A 17,684-nucleotide genomic window follows, 5' to 3' on the forward strand; every position below is an offset into this window, starting at 1 on the left:
CTTTAAATCTCCACATCCTTGAAATTACATAATATCAATAAGATGTACTGTGAAATAAATTACTCACTTCACACACACACACACACACACACGGTCTGCTGGGAAGGGAAATGTGTTCACAAGAAGGGCGAGAAAGTAACGTTACGTAACTCAACAGCAACACCTGAAACTGTGATTTGCACACATGCAAATTTCCCAGTTATCACACACACACACACACACACACACACACACACACCACACACACACACACACACACACACACACACACACACACACACACACACACACACACACACACACAACACACACACAGGCAGACAGCAGGAGCACGGGACACAAAGGCACTGCCAGCGGGTACAGTATGGGTGGTGGCATTAAGTAAATTCCACGACAGTAGGTTTGGGTTTTATTAAGAAGCAACAAGCTTCATATGTCAATATTGTTATTGTAGGAGAACAAGAGCGCTAATGCTTTGGTAAACGCCTTCTTTTGGTGCATGCACGGCAAACATCTGGTACGACCAATTACATTTGCACAGTGTTACACGTGCATGAAATGCATGTTTAATTAAGAATGAATCAGTTAGGAGCACCTAAACACACACACACACACACACACACACACCACACACACACACAACACACACACACCACACACACACACACACACACACACACACACACACACACTAATGAGTGACTCGTTAACCAGTGTCTATGTTATACATATGCTTTGCAAACACACCATTGGTCCATCAGAGCCGTTATCACAAACTTTATTCTGCGTCTGCATCACTGAGGGGAAAAAGCGTGGCGATAAAAGAGCCATTCAGTGACCTGCACCTTTGCAAAAACAACAGCTTTTAGTTTTCATGTCACCACCCTTGATTAGATAAACCTCTATATAACCCTCTATAACATTTGGCGTAAAATCCCCTCACGTTTAAGCCAAACACTAGCAGCCTCACTCCTGCAACAACGTCCTGTCTGTTGTGATGTCTGTGGCCCAGCTTAACCAGTAAATGTGCTTTAACTGGGGGTAAAGTTCATGCGTGGTTGTTTGGATCTGTCAGAGTTCCTGTCACAGAGGTGCGTGACAGCTGTATCCCACGGCATCAGAGGGGAAATCCAGGATTTTTTTAACATGTGTTCCACTGTAGGTCCTTGTTTTGGCTGAGTGAAGCATGTCACCACAACATGGGGAGCAGAACTGCAACCAAATCCTCAGGGCAGCGCCAAATGTCAAGGTTACATCTGCCTTCGACGCGCTCAAAGTGCACGTTGCAATGCCTGAAGTGAGCACGTAGACGAGGCAAAAGCCGGGTGTCTCCTGAGAATTCGGATCTCTGCAGGGCCATGAGCCCAAAAACCCTGTTCAGGATTCCAGAACCTCTGATATGAATCAGTTACACATGCAAAATAAAATGGAACCGTGTTTAAAAACACCTGGAACCTTCTTTAAAGCTGGAAAATAAGTCAGGACAACGTGGAGACTTGGAGATACTTTTTTTAAAGTTTTCTTTTCCCTGAGAAAAATAAAATAAAATCAGAGAACAGATCCTCCAGTATTCTCATCTCTTTCTTCTCGCTGCTTCTAAACTTCCCAAACCAACAACTCTGGCCTGAAACGCCTCCCTCCCTCAAAATGCACCTGGCGAACACCCCCTTTAAAATCCTTTTTAGTAATAATGATGATTGAGAAAACATTGAACGATTGTCCCTCCATCCTAAAGAGATTCTCAAGAAAGTTCTCAGGTGACCACTGATTCACTCGTAACTATGTGGAGGAGGACGAGTTGAGGAGACTCATGCATAAGTAACACTTAGTCGTAGCAGCAGCAGAAGGAGGAGGAGGAGGAGGAGGAGGAGGAGGAGGAGGAGGAGGAGGATGAGGAGGAGGAGGATGAGAAGGAGGGGGAGAAGTTTTAATGACATTAGGGGTTCGTCATTTCAAGCACACAAAAGTTCAAGTCCAGGTTTCAGATGCTGCTTTGTTGTCTTTGTCTATCGGCCATCAGACCCCCCCCCCGCAGCCTTTTCACTTCACGCTAGAGCCCAGATTCTCTCCTCAGGGGCGCTGGGATGATGGCGGGGGTGGGGCGGTGGGGTCCTGAGCCTGAGAGAGAGTGTGTCTCTGCATGCGGATGCTCCGTATGTCCAGGTGTTACACGTGTAAGACAAGTTCAGCTCTGTCTGTAGTCCTCAGAATGAATTTCCAGTCCTTAAAGGACAAATGGTTCCTTTCTTCCTGGCCTGAGGAGGTAACAGGTGAGGGGGGGGGGGTCAGGGGTCGTGTTGTCGTAGGGCCTTCTGTAGTTTCTGTCTGTATATGCTGTATTTTTGCTCCACTGCCCGGACTCGCTCCGCCTCCTCTTTCTCCAGGATCACTAGGAAGTTTTGCAGCTCAGGGATGGAAAACGCATGCCACTGTCGAGGAAAGAGGAGTGTTCGGGAGAGGAGAGAACAGGAAGTTAGCTTTGAGAGATGCTCGTTCTGCGTTGTGTTTACTGCCCTCTGGACAAGTCATTTCTTACCTCCACCTCTCCCGTCTCATTTTCCTTAAGGACGAAGCTGAGCCGTTGAAGATCAGGTCCTGCTTTCAACCTTAGAAGAAGAGGACGCTCGTGCAGAGGAAGCTTCTGGAACAGATCTGCAGGTGCAGCGACAACAGCGAATGAGATGATAATGGAAAATAAGGCGGCGTTTTCTCCAAACAAGGCCAGTTTTCCCCACCTTGTCCATCGCGGTGCATCTGCTTGTACAACGCGAACTTGCAGGGATTGTCCAAAACCATGAACTTCTTCAGCAAACCCTGGATGACGTCTCTGGTGGTGCTAACAGAGCTGAGGTGGATCTGCTTCATACAGTCGGAGGGCAAGTAGAAGGACGTTCTCTTATCAGTCCGTTCCCTGTCTGTTCCCTCCAGGCACTCTGTTGCCGCCTTGCCGAGTATAATCGGCCCGTCAGAGCTGAACGACTCGACAGCAGAGACCGTGACAGGCCGACTGAGGCGCAGGTTGACCTTGATGAAGCCGGTGTAGGTTCCATCTGAAGCCTGAAATAAGGTGAATTAACAATTTGGAATGCTGAGCTCTTGTCGTGCACTTTGTACAATACGTTCGCAACGGCTTAAAAGCTTACCAGTTTCATGCCGATGTCAGAAACTTGAGAGTTATACTGTTGTATCCGTGCCTTCACCTCTTCCTTTGACAGCTCCTTTGTTCCCTTGTCCTCATCCTCCTTTGCTTCATTTGGCTGAAAAGGCAAAAGGGACAATCGAATCAGCGCCGGTAGTAGCAGTGGTGTGGCCTGACCAGCAGATGGCGCCGTTTCTACCGAAACAAATCCTCTCAGATGCCTTTTCAGGTTTATGAATAAATATCTGGATCAGAATCTTCCACCTTAAACTGAGTTTTATTTTCGTTTTTTTTTTACCTTTGGGTGTTTACCCACAACAACCGATGTCCCCATGTTTTATTTAATTACTTCTTTCATTTTTGCACCCTCAGAGAGAAAAGCAGCCTCTGACGCTACAGTGAAAGTTTGTGAATGGGACAAAACGCACTTTCAGCATCGCAGAATGAGAAGGTCGCAAACTCATGCCGCCTGCTCAGTGGCATGTGACCACAAGCATAAATAAGTAAATAAGGAAGGGGGGGCTGAGAGCAGTGAACGAGGCGAGTAAAGGGTGAGGAATGATGAAAGACTGGCTGCTGAGCCAGCCTTAGCAACACAGAGTTTGACTGGGTTATTTATAGAACCGAAGGATGCTCCCTCGCTATCTCACAATAACAGTTTTTTCCTGCTCCTCTGTGTTTCCAGTTTCTGGGCCAGAGAGAGAAAGAGAGCTGGAATCTTTTCTTCAGGGGGAGTCCTCAGGTGATGAAGTCACTATTTCATTCAACAGAGAGCATGCAGTGTGTGCATGTGTGTGTGTGTGTGTGTGTGTGTGCCACTTACCTCATTTTTCCTACATTCATTCACCCTCCATTAAGCTACAATAATGACTCTTCCCTCATAGTTTGGTTTAAGTGAAGTGAAGACCTTTATTCAAAGGTTGTTTAATCGTGTTTGTTTTATATAATTTATGATTTTTCCATGTCTGCTGTTAATCCATGACATCATGTATTTGATTATTTGCACGAAGCGCAGTTCTCTGCAGCAGTGTGTGGAGCGGTGCAGCAGACTGTAGCTTTAGGTTGCATCTCAAATTCCTTAGATTCAATAGAACCACACAGGAATTCCTGCGTTTGTATGCAACTTTTGAAATATATGGGAGGCAGCGCCCTGGGCTCGCTCTCCAAATACCAGCCCCAGCGGTCAAGGGACAAAAGAGCGGGACAATAGAGGAGTTTCCGCCTCTGAGTTCCAGAAAAATTCCTGGAACACGCCCTCCGATGGGTCACGAAGGAGCCGATGACACGAAAGAACCAAAAAAATGCGAACCCTTAATTATTTGTGTTTTTTGGCTCTGTGGTCACAGGAAAACACCAATTCTAAGGGACAAGCACATTCCTACACCAGTGCTTCCATAACTGAAGCTTTACCGGGTCGTAAAGTCACCCGCTGGTGACCTCTGGCTGTCTTGAATCAGAGGTGACCACCACAGGCCGTGTGAGGGCGACACACAGACTGATGTAAACCAGTCTGAAAGTGTACAGACATCTAGGACTGTTACATAAGGGTTGCAGGGTAGATGTGTGCACATTCACACATGTACTCGTCACGCAGACAAACAGGGACGTGCACACCTCCGGGTGACAGGGGTAAACGTTGACGCTCTAATGAGACCAGACATAAGAGGTCGCGCGGCTGCTGCAAAGGAGTTGGTTTTTAATCACATGCCAGCGCCGTCTCCATGTTACCTGGCCTGGCCGTCCCTCGCCATCCTTCCCTCCGTCTCTGCGAGTGTCACATTAGATTCGGTTCCATCGGGTCGAATCTTACAAGTGGTCAAGAGTCACTGCTAATGCTAAAACAGGCCAGAGGAACGGCGGCGGCAGCAAAACACACACACACACACACACACACACACACACACACACACACATTAATGCTGGCTGGCTAATCTGGAGCAAAAGGCTCATCTCTGGAAATAATTCATAAAGAAAAGAGGATCAGAACTCTCCTGAATGTGTCCACCAGGGTATCTGAGTAAATAGATTTGCACACTAATGCAGAAACAGTGAACATTTTCTTTGAATTCGATACACACATACATGTCTTCAGATGAGATCCCTTCCACGCCGCTTGAAGGAGTTCAAACATGTCATCGGAGGAGTCATAATTGAATTACTGCACAGGATGGAGACGTACAGCACGTGTCACACACATCCGTGTCCCTCAGACGGGCCGAGCCCAGACGCGTCAACGCCGATACCACCGCCACTGCCAGCGACTCCGACTGTACACGCTGACATCACAGATGGTCAATTATTCAGAGATTATACCTCCTCTAACCCAGACAGCTGAGACCCTGCTAGGACGACCGCAGCCACGGAGACGGGCATCATTTACATAAATGCAAAGAGCTTCTCGTTCCGGGCTTCACACCAGCCTCCGGTGTATCACTAATTTACTGGGCATCATGGGGCCAATCCTCAAGTAATGCCGCGTTTAATGCAATTATATCGGTTAACACAGTTCATGAGCCGAGCACACGGATGTACTGTAGAACAAATACCAGTGCCAATACAACCAATGGGTTGCTATGGTAACTAAAAAAATGGCTCACGGTAAGTGGTTGTCCCACACTCACACACACATTTTAGTGCTTGTGTGTGAGTTCTGCTTCGAGGAAAGAACTCCCACGCACAAAACCTACCGGACTCACAATCGGCGTGCCTGCTGAGACGAGGAAGCACACCATAGCCAACCATACACACACACGCGCACACACACACACACGGAAAGTATAGGGTCAAAAAGCACAGGGGCTGGTGAAGAAGGCTGAGGGGTCAATGTGGCAGAACAGAAGCGTGTCAGTTCCTGTTCCCCGCACCGACAGGCTTATTCACACGCCACTTCCTTTTTACACTTCTGCTATATGGCCTGGATTTGGTGCAACAACTTCTTTTTTAGTCGGCACGAAAGGCCCGTCACATCTGAGCTTTTCGGACCACGTGGTGCGATCCGTCTCGCTTCTGTACCTTAGGCGCCTGCTTGGGCTTGCGGAAGAACGAGGTCTTGGCCGTGAAGAAGGTGAAGTCCTCGCTCTCGTCGTCCAGGCTGCAGTACCCGCTGCTCATGCTGTTGCTGCTGGTCATGGACGGGGTCTCCACTGTGTTGACAGTCATGGAGAAGTCCTGAGATGGCAACAGCCTGGATGCAGTGGAGCAGCAGCAGGAAGAAGGGTTGTACCTTTCTTTCCTTCTTTTTTTAAAATCAGAACCTGTTCCTTTCCACAACCAGGGACGTCAGGGCTCCTCTGCTGCCTCCCGAACGTATGAATCCCACCTGTGAACCCGGCAGGTGAGCCCGGCTGAAGATCCGTCGCCCTTGCGTGCCACCAGAGAGACAACCAGGAAAGTGCAGCCCAGACGTGTCACTTCCTCCTGTGTGTGGGTGAGTGCGCTGGTGTCACAATCGTGCACATAGCATATAGCGCACTCACCTTGTCACCGACAGCTGTACACGCACGCGTACGTGTTCACAGAATGTCCATTTGTGCTTGCGTGTTGGCGTCCTGGAGTCGGTTTACAGGTTGGTTTCAAGTTGACCCAGCTCACCTGAGAGCCCCTCTAGCATCTGCAAGCAGACACTCGTAGGCAGCGTGTGCGCCACAACACATCCCGCTCTGTGTCGCCGAAGAAAAAAAGCCTCCTTTTAAGTCCCGGTTGTGGCAGCAGATCAATTGGGCCGACGCTTCCATCCTCACAGTGAGCGAGATCCGCTGCTTCTCTCAGAGCCGGCGCCGCCTCCTCGCTCTTTTCTAACAGAGACAGATGCCTCCCGCTCCATCCGATCCTCTCCTGCTCGCTCACTCCTGCGCTCTCACTCTCTCGCAGCCTTGCTCAACCATCTGTGGTGCGTTATCAGCCTGCAGACACCCTCCCCCCCCTTCCTCCCTCTCCTCCGCTGAGCAGAGCATGGTCAGCTCTTGCGCAGGGGGAGGCAGCGGTGAGCAGGAAGTGAAATGAGTGATGAGCAAGAGAGGAAAAAGCCGCACGCTTGCATATGCAAGAGCAGCACATACAGGAAGTGAGCGAGCAGCTTTACACTATGCAAACAGGCTGCAAAAACAGGGCCATGCCGGAAGGAGAGGCTGTGGATGCTCTGCAGCAACGTGGGATTTCCCTCCACGCCGCGGGCGCCCTCCACCTGCCAATCTGCCCTCTGACCGCCTCTGGGACCTCCATGTCAGAAAGCACCTAATTACTCCAGCTGAGCGCGCACATGCGTGTCTCTCTGGGATCCTAGAATCTAGTCAGAGTTGATTATAGATAAATCTATATGCTGCTGGAGGGCTGCAGAATGCGAAGACAGCATGTCGTCATTTCACCGGCTGTCTTTCTGTCTCAAAGACGGATGACCTGCAGCCCTGCTCCATCAGGATAATCAGTTAAATTGAAGGGCGGTACGCACACACACACACACACACACACACACACACACACACAGAACAGGACTAGGCGATGGACCGGTGCTGCTCTGCTGCATGTTGTAACTGCTTATTGTGGAAGAAAGGGATCGATTACTGCTGAGGCACACACAAAAACCTGTAAAGACACACACACACACACACACACTCACACACACACACACACATAACAGTGGCAATAAAAGAGAATAAAGGGGAGGGAAGAAGACTGCAGGAAATGAGCCGTCATGTCTCCTCTGGTCTGAGCATTAGCGCACTCTATGAACCGAACAAGAGTGCAGAGCGAGGCACAAACCTTCGAGCCAGGCATCACCAACGCTCGCTTGATTCGGACTTTCACCTCATTTCCTTAATTATGACGCCATTACAAACAGCTCGTACCCAAAGAAGAAGCAGCCAATGAAGGAACATGTTTGCTGCTTGACATTTGGTACGTTTTACTTGAGTGCCCCCTCCCCCACTCTCATCATTCTCATCATTCTCATCAGAATGTTTCCGAGTGTGTCATTGTACCGACTGAACGCAGAGTCTTCCTGACATGTCACCAAAGGGCTAATTTTATAATATCTGCCCCAAAGGGCGCATAGAGCAACTGCCAACATTCTGCTGCAGGCCTGTGGGGTGTGTGTGAGTGTGTGAACTGCTGTGTGTGGGTGACTAATGCAGGGATCCTGAAAAGCTGAGCACAGGCTCATAACAGTTTCCTACATGTGCGTGCATGTACAACCATGACTGGATGGCTTGTAGCTCGGACAGTAAGGGAGTAGAAAGACTCCAGCTTTGGACCTAAATCATGGCAACAGACAGGAGTGAGACCCCCCACCCCCCACCAGCACCAGTAATTAGCCTGGATTCACATGAGAGTTGAAGACATGAGGTGATATAATCCCTGACAGGGATGAGGCTGCCGCGGGAGGGACAGGAGGAGGTACACAAGATCCTTGGGTGATGTACGGTCTCAGTAATAACCTGGAACATGGCGACCCCCCCCCCCCCCCTCCCGAGCAAACGCATGCATAAGTAAAAATACATTCATCCATAGACATGCACACAGAACCTCCTGAGGCTTCAACAAGTTGCTCTGATTCTACATGAGGAATCGTGGCCGTAGTAGCAGAAATGATTGAGGTTTCTGCTTTTGCTGGATTAACTGTAAACTCAATTCTGAACAGCAATTAAAAAAAAAAAAAATCACTCCACAATAAAACTTTGGATTCAGGTTTAAAATATTCACCTTTTGTTGTGGTGCAGTGGAGGAGCAATGGCTTCTGGGAGATGGAGTTTGCCCTAGTTCTTTATCTCTCTGGTTACAGTCCAGTTGCACCTTCCTCTCACACTCCAGGTGGCAGGTGTAGCTGCAGTCTGGTGGACACAAAAATACACTGGTCAGAGAAGAAAAGAATAAAACCATTTGCTGAGAAGCAAATGTCATGAACTACATTTAGCATCGGGCTGAAAGTTAGTCTGAAGGACAGAAGACAATTCAAATCTAATTTAATCAATTAGTACGTCTAACGACGCAATCCATCTAACGGTAAAATGCGCCATCTAGTGGCCATTCTGCGGTGACGCACCTGTGAGCTCATGGCCCATTGGAGATCCTCATCTGTTAATCTCATTTGAATATCACGTTTGGACAGGGTTAAATATGAACAGTTGAAATACCAACTGGTGTACACTTCAACACTCTATACTAGATTGTACATAATTCCATCACACATCTTAAAAAGTGGCTTTTGTTTGTTTTTTACTACAAGTAGGTTTTGGTACTTTCCCCAAAATTCCCCAAACAAACCTTGGTAACTCAGTTTTTTTATTTTTTTATTTTGTCTTTCTTTCCGTCTCTAAGGGGCTGCTTATCTGGAAATGTCATTAATGGTGTTTCTGCGGGGGGAATAGCTGTGCGTAGATAACAAGCACATGGAACGCTTCAGTTTGTGGAATATCGTTGGTCCCTGAGCAACGTTGTCTTCACTACAGTTCTGAATTAAGCTCTCACTTCCCCACTTTCACTTAGAAACAAAACAGAAATGGCTGGGATTAAAAACATAGACCATTTTTTCCCGACGAACACCGTGTGTGTGTGTTGTGTTGGACTACAGGGTAACAATGAAGGGAAGGGCTGAAGGCTGCACTTCCCCGACAACAGGATGGAAGTGTCGAGGAAAGAGTATCGAGTTCAGATATGGGATGCTGTTCATGACAGCTTAGAGGTCAACTCAGAGAGATAAGATGGGAACTGGGCAGAGTGACGCAAGGGAGGACCTCCGTCGTCTCCTCTGGTCTTGTGTTTAATCTCACAACAATATATACAGACATATTAAACCCAACTGTTGATTTCAGTTTCATCATTTTGAGGTCCTGTTTGAGTCCAAAACCCAGGCACTGTTGTAATGCTAAGCTAGCTTTTTCTTTAAGGATTCTCTGTTGAGGCCAGTGGATCAGATCATGGAAAGCCCAAACGGCCTCTGGGGTGGTGAAAACCCCACCTTTAAACTTCCTTTGGCGTCATCCTCAAGAGAAAAAGCTGTATTTGTGTTGGATCGCAGGTGCTCTGAAGAAAAGGTGCGGTCCTTTCCTGATAACTGATTCAGTCGGTATTTTGGAAACTGGGAGGAGACCCTCAGAGATACTTCCTCCTGATCCACACCCAGTCAGATACGCCTCTGTCAGCAGGTCACCTGTGACCCCCATCGTTCCCACACTGATAGCACGTGCTGGCTCTCTCATGCAGGCCACTGTAATAAGCAGGTTCAGAAAAGGCTGCAGTCAGAGGAGGATACGCAGGCCTGCTGGCACAAACACAACCAGCAGAAAAGGACGGTACTTTTCTGAAAAGTATCCGACATGAGACTGACCTCCGGGACCTTCAGGTGTTTCCCTCTTTCTCATCTGCAGAAGATTCAATATTGTCCAAACCACAAGAGGGGAAGTTCAGCCTTAAACCTGTGATTCCCCCGTCTGACTGATGGTGACCTGACAGATTATTTGGGCCGTCTAAGGTTCTTTTTGGACTTCATATTTGGGGGGTATTTTTGTGAATTTGTTTGTCCATTTTGTCTTCATGAAGTTAAATTCAGGTCACATGAACATAACCTTCCCTAGGCGGTGTGATGGCAGAGGAAACCCGTAAACCCTCATCCTCACAAAGGTTCTGTTGGCCCAACAAGGACGAGGGCGGCGGCGCTGTTATGTGTCGCCACGGTCGCTCAGACCCTGAAGTCTTCCCATCACACCATTCACAAAAGAATCGGCTCCAAATGTGACCTCCCAGCGTGGATGAGGGCGGTTGCTTGTCAGATACTGGGACTGGGATTAGGGGCTCATGGAGGATGTCTGCAGGCGGCAGATAGAGCAGCAGCCTGGATCCGTCTGCTGAGGTGGAAGGTGCAGATTTAATAGGGGGCCGCGGATATTAACACAGTCGCTAACGACCCTAAACGGCGTTCTCCAGGTCTTACAAAGGAATTAAGAGGAGCTCGGGGGTCTTTGGGGGGATTTACCCAGTCTGATCCCATCAGAGCTCATTTGGAGCATCTATCCCAGTTCTCCCACTGCGTGACTGGCACAATTACAGCTGAACGTCACAGAAATCCACATCAGCACCCCTCACTTCTGTTAGCGTTTGTGGACCCAGAGATCATCGAGAGCTGGATACCCACTTTTCTGTTTGGCCTGTTTTAACTGATAACATTATTGTTTTCCATGGATATATTCCGGGCGGGTTTGAGGAGGATGGCGTCATTCCCATCTGTGCACGTCTACTGTTTCAGCTTCGCCACACGGACGCGCCTCCTTCTGCACTTGGCAGAACGGCTTCGGAGGAGGGAAATAAACAGCCCTCTCCTCTTGATCATGTTCCTGATCAAACGCCGAGGACACGCCGTTTACTGGGACATCTGTGCGTGTTTGGACTCGAGCATTGAAGTGATATTTGATGCAAACATTCCGTATCTCCATCACTTCCTCGTCTGCCCTCCCTCCCTTCACCCATCTGCTCGGCTGCAGACGCTCCTTCAGTTAAAGAAAGGGAGGGAGAAAAGGCTTCAGTTGCTTTTATTTCTGATTTCGTGAGACACCAATACCCCAAAAATGCTCGATGTCCATGTTTGAGTCCACAATCCCAGAAAACCCCCTCGACATTCAGCTTTACTGAAATATTAAGAGACAAATGAGCTTCGAGTAAAAACAGGTTTTACTTCCAAAGGCCAGACGGTGCTCACCCAGGCTGTTCTTAGCAATTCCAGGAATAGCAAAGGAATTTCCAGCCTGACCTGAATCATCAAAGAAAAACACCAAAAATAACAGAAAGAAGAAGTTTAAAAGAGGAACCGCGGAATCTACTCTGGGAAACTTTCAATGAGTTACTCAACAGGGAACTCCGTCACAGAAATGACCTTTACTCTGCTCACTGTGACGTCACAAAGGTGGAGAGGAGAACCACCGAGTCATGATTCACCTGGTCTCACACACACACACACACACACACACACACCAAAGAGATCTTTGATGTTGCTGTCATTAAAATCATTAAAGTTATCTAATTAAAGTTAGCTGGCTGTTTCTCTGCTTCTCTGGATCAAGGAAAAGAAAAAAAAAAACCCGGCGCCATCTGCTTTCATCCGAGCCGTTTACTGGACGATTCGGACGTTTGCGGCCGGCCGGCAGCCTCCCGGTTCACACACGCGGCCGCCCTCGCACAAAAGAGCAGGGATCAGCCAATATGTGTGGGTGAGGGGATGCAGACAAAGCCTGACAGGGCTGGAAGGTCAGTGCGGTTCAGATCGACTGACCGGCACAAACAATGCTCAAAAATGTGGGCTGGCAGCCTCTGAGGCCGGCCCGGCTCAACATGTCGGCTCAACCCTTCTCCCTCTTTCGCCACCTTTAAAGCACAACTTCCAGGAGCCAAATGGTTCCTTTTTTTGGTTCCTGTTGTGCCGTGCACACACTCCGGTCTCCTCGCCCGTACCTGAGGTGGTGAGCAGAGATCCGTTAGAGGACGACCGTCGGAGGAGTCGCAGGCCGTCGCTCCACGAGCGAGACTTCGGCAGCCTCTTCAGGAACCGCCCCAGCCGGCGCGACACCTGTCCGAAACAGGCGCTGCCAACGTCCCCCTCCGGCTCCCCCCTGACTTCTTCCAGATGCAGCGAGACCTGGCCCAGGAAAGTCCTGCCTGGCCCGACGCCTTCACCTCTCCCCGACCTGGCCGCGGGTGCCGCCTCCTCCTTGGCGTCATTGCGCCCTGCGACAAGAGGCGCTATCTGTGCCATGGATGAAGCGTGGCGGCACCATCCTGCTGGCACCGTCCTGTGTGCGTAGCCCTCGTTGGCCCTCCTGGTGGCCCTGTCCCTCTGGGGACTGCCCCAGCGCCAGCCCCCCCAGTTCCCCCCTCTGCCATCCCAGCGGAGCCACTCTGCCACTGGTGCCACGCTCCGAATAAACAGCCCCCTCTCCACCTGCTCTGCCACCCCTCCACCTGTACTCCTCACAGGAATGTTGATGTTCTCGCCGCTCTGGCTCCGCTGACTTCCGACTGCTCCTCGCTCGGGGAACCCGTGGACATCAGCTCTGCGTCTCTGCTGCACGACCTCGATCGATGCCGCCCGATCTTCCCTCTGCCTCCACTGCAGCACCCACACGCTCTGCAGCAGCAAACAGCCGGCTTAAAGAGACAGACACCCCCTCGCACTTCATTCAGGCAGAAAGAAGGTGGTGGGAGTGTGGGGACGTCACAGACCACTGCAGAGGTGTCCCGCTGGTCCACACAGCAACCGTAGACCATCGTGAGTGTGTGTGTGTGTGTGTGTGGGGGGGGCTGAATGTGTGTTGTTGTGATTAATATGTGCTGAGAAAGAAAAACGCTGAGATTTAACATACCCTATTTCAAGAATCAAAGGCGGGGGGGGGGGGGGGGACAGGATGTTCTTACTCGTATTATATAACCAGCAGAGGTAAAAAGAAGAGGGAGGCAACGTCTCGACTCTACAATTAAACTCTTAACTCGGCAACCTCGGTGAGGAATGAAGGTGCTTAGAATAAAACGGCCTCTTTTCATCCAGAGTTTTCTGCCCTTTAGCCGCGTCCTTCCCATCACCGTCCACCAAGGACGACCTAAATATAGCCCGGTTGAAACTCCCCACCGCGCCGCCACACATGCGGCGGAGCATCGAGGAGAGAACCTGCACGCAGAAACGGGACCAAGTGTTCGGTTTCTTGAATTCTTCGTCCGGGCTTTTGAAACGATGAGGGAATATTGGGAATAAGGTTGGGAGCCATTAAGCTCGGTGACCTTTGACGGTGCCGAGGTGAAGTGGTTAAAAGGTTCGTGGGACAGAGTCTGCTTTATGTGGAGCAGGGCCCAACTGGGGGGGGGGTGGGTGGGGGGGCAGGATTACCACGAGACATAAAGAACACACTGGGAGCTCTCTGTGCAGGTCTGTGGTCAATACTCGTGTGTGTCTGGGTCTGTGGGGGCTTCCTGGCAGCCATGTGTATCAGTGCGGGTCTCCGTCCATGTGCCTGACAGGAGCCACATCTGCTGCCGGGCAACAATCCCCCATCTGTTCCAGCCTTCTGGAGCTCCCGTCCACCGTCGGAGGGAGATCCGCGGTGTTAAGACCTGCTTTTTGTTGCGAAAGCACAATTGTGCCTCTGGAGAAGGGGGGGGGGGGCACACCCATTCACACAAATATGGTGATATAACAAAAAAACTACCTCACGGCTCAATGCGACCTACATTTGTTCTTAATCAGGTGGTGGTGAAAGCCTGGTCAGGTCTAAATGGCAGCAGATTGATAAACATACACAGTATATATAGAACATATGCAGAGTAATCTGGCTGTACAGTGGGGGGGGGGGGGGGGGGGGTTAACCCCTAAAGCTTTAAGTGAATATTAATCTGGCATCTGACTCTGGCTGAAGGCCTGTAATCCCCACCTCATCTTTATATACATAATCCCAGACAGGAGACACTCAGACCCGGGATTAGGAAGGTCGTGGCGCCCCTCCCTCAGTCATCCCTGCACTGCGGGATTCGATTTACGTAGGGACACATTTTAGAAAGAAATATGGATTATTTTATCCGTGAAGAAGAGAAAAACGCTGCATTTCCTTTATGTGAAGCAGATTTGTGTGTGTGTGTTGGGGGGTAATCGGATACAAACCTAGCATTTAACTCTGAGCAATAAGAACATAAAAATAGACAAAAGTCAACCATAGCAATAATTCAGAGGATTACACAAGAGCACGACAGCAGTCTGGGAGTCTGGCAGCTCTGGCCGGACTCCTGCAGGCGCAGCCACATCACAACAGCCCCCCCTCCCAGGGGAAGAGCGCTGCATTGCTGTTTCGCCAAGATCCAAATGCAACAAGCCGGCACGCACACGAGGTGGTGATAAATTAGAGAGGAAGGGAGCAAGAAGACAAAGGGAGGGAACGCTGCCCGTTTACGGACGCCGGCTCAGACGCCCTGTCATTTGCTGGGTGGAACTGAAAGCAGCGCATGCGGGTGTTTTGATTTTTGGCAGAATTGGTTGTTTCTCCCCATAAAAATCCCCTGAAACGTCCAACTTAGTACTGCTGGTAAAGTGGACCCCCCTCCTCCCATGCAGGACTTCCGGTTTTCTGAGAAAACCGAGGAGCAGAATCAACAGTGACAAATGTCCTGACCCCTGCAGCGATGAGACGACAAACTTCCAGTGAAGTTGTTGGGTTGAGAGTCGTTCCAGCGTGTGTGTGTGTGTGTGTGTGTGGTGCCTCCGTAATCACTGCTCTCGCTCCACTGAGCTCAGTAAATCAGACATCTCTGCTGTGCTGGACAAACTCTCACTCTTTTCCTGAATCCCTCGCTCACACTTGTTCTCTTTCCGTTCCATTATATTTGTTCTATTGTTCCGTCTCTCCTTATTTCTATCACACACACACACACACACACACACCACACACACACACACACCACACACACACACACACACACACACACTCAGAGACAGCAGAAGGTTTAAATGTCTGCACGTGTGCATGTGCCAGATCAAACGTGTGTGCAGATCAACTGGGCTGTGCAGGTGGGCGTGACGTCATCAACGCCAGCGCAGCGCAGGTTTGGTGTGTGGCTGCACAGATAATCAGGCTCCATGCCTTCACGGGCAATAAATAGCTCATAAAGTTCATCGGACCTGCACATTTACGCCGTTTCCTCCCGTGTGGTGAAATCCCCCCAAGAATACCCGCGCTGTCAGAGCTAGAGGAAGAAAGGCAGCGGTATCTAAAAGGTTACTGTGTCTCCCAAACGCATCAGCGGGACGGGCAACTTCGCCTTTCTAACAGCAGAAAGTCCCCCAGCAGTCACACGGAGTAGACTTTAAGGTTGCAATTGTGCAGGTTTGTCGCCTATAAACCTCATTTCATGTGTGAAACAACACGCAGATGAGAAGAAGAGGCCTGCACGCTTCTGCGGGACCACTTACTTTGACACTTGAGTGCCTGCGCGGTGATCTGGCGGTTGCACACGTCGCACCAGTCCTGTTTAACGGGCTTCGCCTCGAACCTGTGCCCTTCGCCCCGCTCCGACATCACTCGTGGATCCATTTCAAAGATCGACCAGGCCTCCCTGCGTGGCGGATCGGTCCGGGTCAGCCTCACGACTCCGGTCCTGCCCTGGGTGAGCCTCTGCAGCGGGGGGAGGCTGCTGCCACCCGGCGCGAGCACGGAGGAGCATGAGCAGAGGATGCTCTGCCTGCTGTCTCCGCTCCATGTGTCCCGTCTCCCGTGCGCCGGCTCCCGCGGTCGGTGCGCTTCTTTCTGTCCAATGGGCAGGACGCTGCCGGCGGACCTCCACGGTCGCTCACGCGTGTTATGATTGAAATCACAGTCGCTTTGGCAGTCAGCGGCTAGGACGCTTCCACTGTCTCCTTGGTGCCCATCCGCGTCGCTGCGTGGCGCAGCGGGGGTGACCGGAGGTGCGCCTCCCTCTCCGGGCATCCTTTCTCCCTTCACCGCTGCGGACGGAGACACCGGACGGGGTTTAGTCTCCTCTTCGGCGGAGTCCTCGCTGCTCCTCCGCAGCACCATCCTCTCCCAGGACGACCTCCTCGGCAGGGTGACTCTCTTCTTGGAGCCCCGCAGCTTTAGGATGAGGATCTGCGGCTCCGGGTCCAGCCTGTGCGGACCCGGGTGCTGCCCCACCACGCTCGCAGACGCCATCATTCCGAAATCTCCACAATGTGAGTGCGCGATTTTCCCTCCGTGTCTTGAATGTAAACTCAACTCACGCCCTCAACGTGGAGTAATGACGCAGAAGTGACGGGTTTAAACACCACGGGCGCGCCCCCGTTAAAGCGACGGGAGCGCGCGTAAATCCGGGATTTACCGATGTCCCTCTGCTATTCGGTCTCAGAGCTACTGGGCGGGGAGTAAGCATATAGAAATACATATATATACTTAAATTCTGTCACAAATGTAGGATTTTAAATGTTTGGTTATTAAATCCAGCCCTGCATGTTAGGAAGGCTTTCTGAATAAGAACCAACACCGCTTTCACTTCATGTTACCACAGAATAACGTCACCTGACGACGTGGGCTGAGGGCAGGACATTTCTGAAATGTTCCATTTTGTCAGGCGTGTGTCACGAGTCGGACAGAACCACAAAAGCAGCGGCAGTTGTGCTCTCCCAATAACCCTGTTGAGAAAAGCCCCTGAAAGGACAGCAACTTTCACTTTCACTCTGCAGCTCATCATTATTTGGCTTTAGAAGCCGCCCCACCTTCTCTGTCTTGGAAAATAAACCCCATCATTCAAGTAAAACATCAACAGAGAGGGGGGGGGGGGGGCAGGCAGTGTTGATACGGACTCCTGATGGTCTGTCATTAAACCCACAGAGGTGACATTCACATTAAATAAATCCTTGATATCCGAGTCTGTTGGGAACTGGTCTGAGAACTGAAGGGTTCTGGTTCAAACCCCAGTGCAGACTGCTGAGCTACCCTTGAGCAAGGTACCGAACCCACAAATGCTCATATAAGACCCTGCCACGAACATGCGACTCGTCCAGGGGTGGACCCTCCCCGTGAGCCCGACGGGT

At 50.4% G+C, this 17,684-nt stretch overlaps 1 protein-coding gene across 4 annotated transcripts; it reads right to left on the reverse strand.

Moving 5' to 3' along the window:
• Nucleotides 1-762: 762 nt before the first annotated feature.
• Nucleotides 763-16,824, reverse strand: rassf5 (Ras association domain family member 5). Of its 4 annotated transcripts, none has more exons than XM_057030248.1 (6): nt 16,071-16,824; nt 8,837-8,964; nt 3,144-3,257; nt 2,736-3,057; nt 2,537-2,652; nt 763-2,429 (listed from the first exon to the last, which is right to left on the reverse strand). In XM_057030248.1, the coding sequence occupies exons 1-6, from the start codon at nt 16,807-16,809 to the stop codon at nt 2,286-2,288; spliced, it is 1,563 nt and encodes a 520-aa protein (XP_056886228.1). In that variant the 5' UTR covers nt 16,810-16,824; the 3' UTR covers nt 763-2,285. The 4 variants fall into 4 exon arrangements, with proteins under 4 accessions (XP_056886228.1, XP_056886229.1, XP_056886231.1 ...); XM_057030249.1 differs by lacking the exon at nt 16,071-16,824 and adding an exon at nt 12,575-13,350; XM_057030251.1 differs by lacking the exons at nt 8,837-8,964; nt 16,071-16,824 and adding exons at nt 6,152-6,556; nt 6,731-7,522.
• Between the last annotated feature and the right edge of the window lie 860 nt (nt 16,825-17,684).

Source organism: Takifugu flavidus, chromosome 4, assembly GCF_003711565.1.
Source record: "Takifugu flavidus isolate HTHZ2018 chromosome 4, ASM371156v2, whole genome shotgun sequence".
Classification (NCBI taxonomy): domain Eukaryota; kingdom Metazoa; phylum Chordata; class Actinopteri; order Tetraodontiformes; family Tetraodontidae; genus Takifugu; species Takifugu flavidus.